General features: G+C 35.4%; 1 protein-coding gene across 3 annotated transcripts in view; it reads left to right on the top strand.

Annotated features, from left to right (window-relative positions):
- Window positions 1-905: 905 nt before the first annotated feature.
- LOC136040148 (zinc finger protein 501-like) overlaps window positions 906-10,695 on the top strand; it is a 59,496-nt gene continuing 49,706 nt past the window's right edge. The window contains exons 1-2 of one of the 3 annotated variants that reach the window (XM_065724262.1): window positions 968-1,723; window positions 5,444-9,902. In XM_065724262.1, coding sequence (XP_065580334.1) covers window positions 5,449-6,786 — 1,338 coding nt within the window. In that variant the 5' untranslated portion in view covers window positions 968-1,723; window positions 5,444-5,448 and the 3' untranslated portion in view covers window positions 6,787-9,902. Of the gene's footprint in view, window positions 1,724-5,443; window positions 9,903-10,695 lie in introns of those variants that run through there. The other 2 variants (XR_010620631.1, XR_010620632.1) reach the window with 2 other exon arrangements.

Genomic DNA, 10,695 nt, shown 5'->3' with positions numbered 1-10,695 from the left:
TTCTTAAAATCCTTCCATCAGAGGCAGTATTTTTAATGCTTGAATTAACTTTTTTTTCTTCTGAAAAGACACAAGAAGTGTAAAAATTTCACAAAATGATTGATTTCTTTTTAGTCTAGATGATTTCAGCCTACTTCATTGTTCTGACTGTTTCAGGCCTTAAGTCATAGTAATAGTAACTTGGAATTTTCTGCCAAACTTTCCGTTCTATTTGTGAAAGCCTGGTGAATTGCCCCACTTTAATTTCTGGCAAATAGAACACTTAAAGCAAAAAATTAGGCTTTTTAGTTAACTAAGTTTCGTTAAATCTTATGCAGTAGTATTAAGTTTTCAAACAGAATACAATTTATAGAACAGTAAAAAAAAATCATTGAAAGTCTCTTGTGATTTATTACTGATTGTATTCTTAATATTTAATAAACAGCTTTCTGATTTCTGATTCTGATATTTTGCTATAGGAAAAAGTAACCAAACAGACTGCAACTTTGAGTTGAGAAAAGTATCATAATACATGAACCGTCGTTTAGCTATGGTCTGTCTTCTCTCCACATAGAAAGAACTTAAGCCCTCAAGGAATAGTTCCTAAACTGTTAATATGTGATATTTCGAGATATTTATATTTATAAAAAATGAGTAGCCATAATTGCAATATTAGAATCTGTGAATAAAGTGCTAATTCATAAAGTTTGTATGGTAATGCTTAAATTATCTTATTGAATCAGAGTTTACCTTCCTTTCCTAGATTGTATGATGAAGCTGTTTATTAAAATCAATCACAGGCAGTATTTTTAATACTTGAGCTCGCTTTTATTTCTTGTGAAAGGACACAGGAAGGGTAAAATTTTCACAAAATGAATAATTTCTTGTTAATCTAGATGATTTCAGCCTACTTCATTATTCTGACTGTTTCAGGCCTCTTGTCGTAGCAACTTGAAATTTTTTGCCAACCTTTCCGTTTATTTAGGAAAGCCTGGTGAACTTTTTCACTTTAACTGGTAAATAAAACGATAAAAGCAAAAGTTTGGGCTTTTTAGTTAACTAAGTTTCGTTAAATCTAATGCAATAGTTTCAAGTAACCAAACAGAATACAACATATAGAACGGAATAAAAATCATTGAAAATCTCTTGCGATTTCTTTCTGAATAAATGATATTTTGTTATACCAAAAAGTAACCAAACAGAATGCAAATTTGAGCTGAGAAAAATATCATAATGCATTAGCAGTTGCTTAGCTACGATCTGTCTTCTATCCACATAGAAAGAACTTAAGCCCTCAAGGAATAGTTCCTAAACTGGTAAATATGTGATATTTCGAGGTATTTATATTTATGATAAATGAGTAGCTATAATTTTAATATTATAATCTAAAGTGCTAATTCATAAAATTTGTTTGGTAATGCTTGAATTATCTTTTAGGGCCTCTTTTTTTGTCTTTTCTTAATTTTGTTCTTGACCAGTGTGTCTTTTTGCTGTCGTTTTGTGAGCTTCATTGTGGCTTCATAAGTTATTGAGGATGTAACACTACAGAGTCTTGAATATTTTCTATCGCTTTACTCTGTTATAGACTTAGAATGTACTTCATCAAGTGATGGTGAATCGCTCCTAGAAACTTCAAGCTCGACTCAATCACACGAACGTCAAAATATACCTGCGTGTACTTCACTCGGGATTTCCACTTTACTGTCTGAATCAGACTCCCAGGAAGTGGATAGCAATAACGATGGTAAATTTGATGTTAACACTTTTTTGAACTTCCTTTAAATAGGAACAAGTTATGCTTGAAAATGGTTTCTCATCTGCTTAAGAGTTTTTTCATGTTTTTAAAGCACTTGAATTGGGTTACTTGGTCTATAGCAAGACTGCATTAGCATTTCAAATCCTTGAAAACTACATCCGATGGAACTTATTTCGAACGCAATAAAACTTATACACTGGAAGTTTTTTATGAGACTACTTTCACGTTTAAAGTTCTATGGCACTTTTTAGTAACTTCTTTAGTAAATTCTCTTTTTTAGTAAATTCTGCCCTTTTAGTTTTTTTTTCTTATCATTCTTCCCTTATTTCTGCAGAATACCAATCTTGTGCTGGACAGGACATAAATATTGTTGAGGAATTGATCTGAGAAAGGCAATTAAATGAAAATTTTAGATAAGACTAAAGATGGATAACCATAAAATTCAACATGAAACGTGCATTATTTATTACTATAAACGTACTGATTGGCTTTCTTGTCTTTTTTTCTTTGAAAACGAGTTAAAGTACGAGAAAGCTCCAAATACTTTCCCTTTTGTAATTTGAATATAAAATTAAAAAGAATAAATCAAAGGAGGCCATCGCCTTACTGCAATAATAAATACCAGTCTTGAACTCAACGTTAAAATGTAGTTAGTGTTTCTAAATGTTTTGAAGATAGGCAATACTTGTGTTCTTTAACCCATAATCCTTGTAACCCTTAGAGTATTTTCAGTCTTTAGGATACCTGACTTTATCCTAATCCAACACTAACTTTTTTTGTGAGTTATGTACATCTTGTTTAATTAATGAGATTAGAAAATAAATTTAAGGAGTATGATGAGAAAGAGGACCAGGAGAATAGACATTTTGTGAATGTTAATCAACTGTAGCTACATCATAAGAAATTCCACCGGATGATATTTCGTCAACTGAGGCTATTAGATGCTTTTTTTTTATTTATTTTATTTGTTTTGCAGCTGAAGGTGCTTCGGTAAGTGATAAGTTCACGTAAACGTCCGGTTTAAATATTTTGCTTAAGCATCAAGTACTACGTGTGGAAATTCACTATGTATTTCCTCTGACTGACAACGGTATATTTCTACCATGAGTGAAAAACAAAATACTGTTTAAATGTTTTCACTTTTTTTACTTGAATAAATAAACAAGAACTAAGAGCTCGTCTGGCACTTGTAACGAGGTCCGAAGAGCCCAGAGCTCATATGGTATGAGCCCTAGCAAAATTCTAAGAATCAATAGATTTCAATAAAAGGGTGATCAGAGGGTTAATGCCGGTCGGGATTTAAAGTAAGAGCTCTGAGTCACGAGGTCCCTCTAAATATCAAAATTCATTAAGATCGATCACCCTCTCATAAGTTAAAAATACCTCGATTTTTCTAATTTTTCCTCTCCCTTCAGCCCCCACCCCCAGAGGTTCGAATCGCGGAAAACGACTTTATCAAGTCAATTTGTGCAGCTCCCTGACAAGCCTACCAATTTGAATCGTCCTAGCACGTCCAGAAGTACCAAACCCGCCAAAGCACTGAACCCCACCACCTAACCCCACCAAAGAGAGTGTATCAAGTCTGGTTACTTCAATAGCGTATCTACGACATTTATAAGCGTTTTCCAAGATTTTCGGTTTTCCCATCCAACTGCCCCCGTTGTCAAAAGATCTGGTCGGGATTTGAAATAAGAGCTCTGAGAAATGAGTTCCTTATAAATATCAAATTTCATTAATATCCGGTCACCCGTTCTTAAGTTAAAAATACCTCAATTTCTCTGATTTTTCCAAATTAACAACCCCCAGCTCCCTCAAAGAGAACGGATCCGTACCAATTATGTCAATCTCGTATCTATAACTTGTGCTTATTCTTCCCATCAAGTTTCATCCCGATCTCTCCGCTCTAAGGGTTTTCCAAAATTTCCGGTTTCCAAGATTCATGTTACCCCCCTCCAACTCTCTATGTCCCTGGATCCGATTCAAATAGAAAATGGAGTATCTGAGACATAACATTCTTCTATATATCAATTTTCATTAAGATCCAATCACCCATTCGTAAAAAACCTCGATTTTCACGTTTTCCAAGAATTCCGGTTCTCCCCCAAAAAACCCTTCAATTTACCGGATCTGGTCGAGATTTAAAATGAGAGATGGGAGTTTTGAGGTCGTTCTAAATATGAAATTTCATTAAGATACGATCACTCTTTCGTAAGTCACAAATACCTCATTTTTTCACCCCCCCCCTACCCCGCCAACTCTCCGAATGAGAGCAGACCCGTTCTGGTTATGTCAATCCCATATCTAGGACTTGCTCATATTTTCCCCACCAAGTTTCATCCTGATCCCTCCACTCTAAGCGTTTTCTAAGATTTTAGGTCCCCCCAACTCCCCCCAGAGTCACCGGATCCGGTCGGGACTTAAAATAAGAGCTCTAGATACAACATCCTTCCAAAAATCAAGTTTCATTAAGATCGTATCACTCCTTCGTAAGTTAAAAATACCACATTTTTTTCTAATTTTTCAGAATTAACGCTCCCCCAACTCCCCCAAAGAAAGCGGATCCGTTCCAGTTATGTCAATCACGTATCTAGGACTTGTGCTTATTTTTCCCGCCAAGTTTCATCCCGATCCCTCAACTCTAACCGTTTTCAGATATTTTAGGTTTCCCCCTCAATTCCCCCCAATATCACCGGATCCAGTCGGGATTTAAAATAAGAGTTCTGAGACACGATATTCTTCCAAACTTTAAATTTCATTAAGATCTGATCACTCCCTTGTAAGTTAAAAATACCTCATTTTTTCTAATTTTCACAATTACCACCCCCCCCCCCTCCAACTCCCCCAAACAGAACAGATCTGTTCTGGTTATGTCAATCATGTATCTACGGCTTGTGCTTATTTTTCCCATCAAGTTTCAACCCGATCCCTCCATTCTAAGCGTTTTCCAAGATTTTAGCCCCCTCCCAATGTTACAGGATCTGGTCGGGATTTAAAATAAGAGCTCTGAGACATGATATCCTTCCAAACATCAAATTTCATTAAGATCCCATCACCCGTTCGTAAGTTAAAAATACTTCTTTTTTTCCGAATGACCCGACCCCCCACTTTCCCCCAGATGGTCAAATCGCAAACACGACTATTTATAATTTAATCTGGTCCGTTCCCTAATATGCCTGCCCAATTTCATCGTCCTAGCTTACCTGGAAGTGCCTAAAGTAGCAAAACCGGGACCGACAGACAGACCGACAGAGTTTGCGATCGCTATATGTCACTTGGTTAATACCAAGTGCTATAAAAACCATTAAAACTGTAAGTCCCTTTGAACCCTCTCGTGTTTTTTTTAAATCAGCATTTTTTTGTATGTTTATTTTTAATTTTATTTATTTCATGATGTGGCAATAATGTGAAGCTCTTATTTTTTATTTCACCAAAATATAATGATTAATTTCAAGTTCTTTTTTTAAATCCAGCTTGATGTGTTTGCTTTATGGTTGCCCTATAAACTTAAAAGAAATTATAGACAATGTTGATCCCAATCATTTCATACTTATGGCACTTACATTTTTCACTTGTGATTCTTTCGTTTGTAACGTCAGACAATGGTGTATCCAGTAATTTGATGCTTACGACAGTTGCATCTTTTATTTGTAGTTTCTATAATTGTTGTTTATGTAATGTATTTTTTAACACTTTCTGTGTTTAATATAGAGGCAATGCATTCTATGGTGTGCAGCTCTGAGGGTGTAACTCAACCGAAACTCTTAGGTCCCCAACCAGTTGTTATGTTGAAAAAACTGACAGGCACGGTTATAGAAGAATTGAAAGCGGGAATCTGGCGTTGTGCTTCATGCGGAAAAGCAGAAAATTCATTTTTGATTTTGGATCTTCACATAGACACTGGCTGTGAAGAACTCTCACCAATAGAGTGTGATGTTTGTCCCGCTGTAGTTCATGATTATAGAGATTTTGTTGCTCATTTCATGGAACACCAAATGGGAGGGAGAAGAAAATGTCCCATTTGTCTACTGGAATGCATTACTGATATAAAACAACATCTAATTGCACAAGGTCACTTTTCAGCAAATTTATCTGAATTAGACCTACACAGGGATGAATCTTCAGTTGTTTCAAATAATCCATCTGCAAGTAATGGCTTAAATTCATTTGAATCAGACAACTTGGATATGAATAAAAAAAAACACAGTGGTAAAAAACAATTTATATGTGATGTTTGTAACAAATGCTTTTCTACATCAAGGACTTTGAAGTCGCATAAAACATTGCATACTGGCAAGAAACCTTTCAAATGTGATCTATGTAAGAAATGCTTTTCCCAATCAAGCAATTTGAATGTGCACCGAAGAGTGCATACTGGTGAGAAACCATTTATATGTGGTGTATGCAAGAAATGCTTTTCCGCGTCAAGTGCATTGACTGTACATCAGAGAGTCCATACAGGCGAGAAACCATATAACTGTGAAATATGTAAGAAAGGCTTTTCCCAGTCGAGCGAATTTAATACACATAAAAGAGTACATAATGGTGAAAAACCATTTAAATGTGATATATGTAAGAAATGTTTTTCTCAATCTGCTCATTTGACTGGGCATCGACGAGTGCATACGCGTGAGAAACCTTTTAAATGCAATGTGTGCAAGAAATGCTTTTCTCAGTCAAGTGCATTGAATATGCACCAAAGAGTGCATACTGGTGAGAAGCCATTTAAATGTGGTATATGTCTAAAAAGCTTTTATGCATCAGGTGACTTGAAAAAGCATCTAAGAGTGCATACTGGTGAAAAACCATTTGAATGTGATTTGTGCAAAAAACGCTTTTCTCAGTCGAGTGAATTGAATAGCCATCGAAAAATAGAAACTGGTAAGAAACCATTTAAATGCGATGTTTGTGAGAAAAGGTTTTTAGTATCAAGCCTATTGATTAGGCATCAAAGAGTACATACGGGTGAGAAACCATTTAAGTGTAATGTATGTGAGAAATGCTTTTTTCACTCGTCCCACTTAAATCGGCATCAAAAACTACATAAGTTGTGAAAATTCTTCTAAAGTTTATGCGCATAACAATCGCTTTTCTATAGAAACTATTTTAATATTTATCAAAGAGTTTATATAAGTGCGAAACCATTTTAATGTAATATTTGTTAGAGAGCTTCATTTGAAAAATCATCTGACAAGCCAATCTAGGAACAACCTTGCTAATTGATAGTTTATATCAAACAGTGATATTGACACAATAGTGATTTTATTAAAATAATGCTTGGTAACAGAATTAAAGCCATCCTTTATAAGCTAATTCTCAAATCTGAATCATAGTTCTGTAATGTATAAATGAATACACAAGGGAACCATGTACGTGAGGTAGGCAAAAAAATGTTTTTTGGCTAGCAAAGTTGCTTTTGTAATTCCATCGAAATACCCATGCATTTCTGAATCCACACAAGTAGAAATTTTCAAGTATTTCTTTTGTAACAAATTATTCTCATAAATGGTCAGTTCTAGACAGAAAACAACGTAAGGCTTGGAAAGATGCCATCTGTCTCAATTTTACGTAGGAATGAAAAAAAAATTGAATAGAATTAGAAGGCTAAAAAAAAATGATAGTCTAAAAAGAGGTTTGTTCAGATTTTTGTTATTGGAACCACTGGTGTCAGAAATTGCAGAAGAAAAGTATGGTTATCCGAAATAGTTGTCAGTCTTAGAATCCTAACTGAAACGAAATTCCTCCTTTGTTATATTAATTTTATTCTCTTTATATCCTTATCAATCCTGCATTCGTGCAGTTGCAATGAAAGAAAAAGAAATGGGTTGGTTCTGCTGTTTTTGAGAGATTGCCTGCCATCTATTCAGGACTTACTTACAGAGTAGTCTGGGTGAATTGTAATTATAAAACCTGGTGACTCATTTGCCCCCTTTTTTTGTTTCACCAGAGTGCTAAAATCTTACTTCTTTGTGCTTGGCTTATCGTTCTGTTTTTGCTTTAGCAAAGAGCTAAGACACTATAGATCAATGGCTTTGCTAAAAGTTAAATATTTTGACAAATTCAAACATTGACGAAAAGAGTCTCCGTATTGGCGAGAAAGATGTCTCCATAGAAAGAATTGAAACACAGAAAAATATTCAAATTATTTAAAAATTTTATGGAAGAAAAATAAAAAACTAGTGTCAGATTGGATGAAAAAAAATTCGAAATGTCGCTAGAAAAAAATAATTAATACAGCACTTCCTCGGAAGTTTTTAAGACTATAGCTGTTTTCAAATTCTATAACTGACATACCATTTTACTTGTTGCTATTTAAATTTAAAATCTACTTTTTAAATTTAAAATCTCTACTGTCAGAGGTTGTACCTCTGACATTTTTATGGTACTTGGGATTTACCAAGTGACATATAGCGATCGCAAATTCTGTCGGTCTGTCTGTCCCGGTTTTGCTAGTTTAGACACTTCCAGATAAGCTAGGAGGATGAAATTTGGCAGGCTTATCAGGGACCACACCAGTTTAAATTAGAAATAGTCATTTCCCCAATTTGACCATCTGGGGGGAGTGGGGGGACGTTTAAATTCGGAAAAATCAGACAAAATGGGGTATTTTTAACTTACGAATGGGTAACCGGATCTTAATGAAATTTGATATTTAGAAGGATATCGTGTCTTGATCCCGACCGTATCCAGTGACATAGGGGGGAGTTGGAGGGGGAAACCTAAAGTCTTGGTAAATGCTTAGAGTGAAGGGATCAGGGTGAAGCCTGGTGGGAAAAATAAGTACAAGTCCTAGATACGTGATTGACGTAACTGGAACGGATCCGCTCTCTTTGGGGGACTTTGTGGGGGGGGGGGGTTAATTCTGAATTTTTTTTTAAGAAAAATTAGTTATTTTTAACTTACGAAGGAGTGATCGGATCTTAATGAAATTTCATATTTAGAAGGACCTCGTAACTCAGATCTTTTATTTTAAATCCTGACCGGATCCAGTGTCGTTGGGGGGGGGGGGGGTAATTCGGAAAAAGAAAAAAATGAGGTATTTGTAACTTACGAACGGGTGATCAGATCTCAATGAAATTTGAATTTAGAAGGATCTTGTGCTTCAGAGCTCTTATTCTAAATCCCGACCAGATTCGGTGATATTGGGGGGAGTTGGAAGGGGAAACTGGAAGTCTTGCAAAACGTAAAAATTGAGGTATCATCACCTTACGAATGGGTGATCGGATCTTAATGAAACTTGCTATAAAGAAAGATCTTATGTCGCAGATGCTCCATTTTCAATTCGAATTGGATCCGGGGACATAGGGTATTGGAGGGGGAAACAGAAATCTTGGAAAATGCTTAGAGTGGAGATATCGGGATTAAACTTGATGGGAAGAATGAGCATAAGTTCTAGATACATGATTGACATAATTGGAACGGATCCGCTCTCTTCGGGGCGGGGGGGATTTCTAGTGCTTTGGCGAGTTCGGTGCTTTTGGACATGCTAGGACGATGGAAATTGATAGGTGGGTCAGGGACCTTCACAAATTGACTCCGTTCTCCCTATTTGACCTTCTGGGGGACTGGAGGGAGAGGAAAAATTGAAAAAATGACGTATTTTTAACTTAGAAATAGGTGATTGGATCTTAATAAAATTTGATATTTAGAAGGATCGTGTGTCTCACAGCTCTTATTTTAAATCCTGACCAGATCTGGTAATATTGGGGGGAGTTGGAGGGGGAAAACCGGAAATCTTCGAAAACGCTTAGAGTGCAGATATCAGGATGAAACTTAGTGGGTAGAATAAGCAGATGTTGTAGATACGTGATTGACTTAACCGGACTAGATCCGCTCTCTTTGGGGGAGTTAGGAGGGTCCAGTGATTTGGCAAGTTTTTGTCAACGACTTGTTTTTTTCTTTTTATTTTCTTCAGTATTCAAATCACTACGGATGCGCCCGGTTCAGAGCGGAACATTGGTGGAACTAAAAGAGATTTGAGCGTTGAGAAACACCTCGTTACAGTCTATTTTATTCTTCTTGTAGTGTATCTCTATATTTTTGGAAGGTTCTATGTAAATTCTTATTATATTGTATATTCTTTGTATATTCTATATATTTTCTTTGTATTATTCTATGTTTATCTTTCTATATGTATATTCTATCTATTATATTCTTTGAATTATGTAAACTTTAGCTACTAGTTTTGTGTTCTATTTAGTTTATTGTATTTTGCAAATCAAGCTAGATGTAGAGGTTTGTATATCTGGGTGGAGAAATTATCATTAAAGCTGTGATTGTCACTAGGATTTCACTCAGGGAAAAGTCTGTTCATTATGGGAGAATGTTCTAATATGGCGTGGGTCTTTTTTGGGTCGAGGGAACCCCAACACACAAAAAAGAACAGAAAATATTGATTTGCCCTAAAGTCATGCCATTAGGTTCATAATGGACCAAAAGCTTTATTTTCTACCGATTTGTTAAACTATCTTGGTGGGTACTTTGGAAACTTTTTTTTTTTCTTTTTTCTTTTTTTTTACATCAAAATGATGTCTAACTCCAAAACATTTTTCTATAGCTATTTAATCCTTAATTTTCGCAGATTAGCTTGAAACTTTCAGGAGTTTTTCAGTTTTTGGCTTAGCTTTCACATAATGCAAGATTTATATAAGACGGTGGAGTGTATCAGGAGCCTAAAAACAGGCCAATAAAATATTTTTCTTATTGGTTTGAAAAACGGGCCAATAAAAAAATTTTCTTATTGGTTCTTGTCTACAACTGACTTTAAAATTTTATCCATTTGTTGCAAGTTCCTGTGTCAAATGGACAAAAATTGAAACTTATATTTGATGTATCAGTTCGCGATTAATGGCACTTTCTTTTTTTTTACAGCTTTCCCTTCCACGATTTTTAGACTCGCTTTCAGTTTAACTGCAATACTTCCTAGGGCTAGACTTAAACATTTGGGAAAAGTAAAGCTGGAC

The sequence above is a fragment of the Artemia franciscana genome, chromosome 20, assembly GCF_032884065.1.
Source record: "Artemia franciscana chromosome 20, ASM3288406v1, whole genome shotgun sequence".
In the NCBI taxonomy this organism is placed as follows: domain Eukaryota; kingdom Metazoa; phylum Arthropoda; class Branchiopoda; order Anostraca; family Artemiidae; genus Artemia; species Artemia franciscana.
The sequence above is the reverse complement of the archived record's forward strand: the minus strand, read 5'-3'. Positions and strand labels throughout refer to the sequence as shown.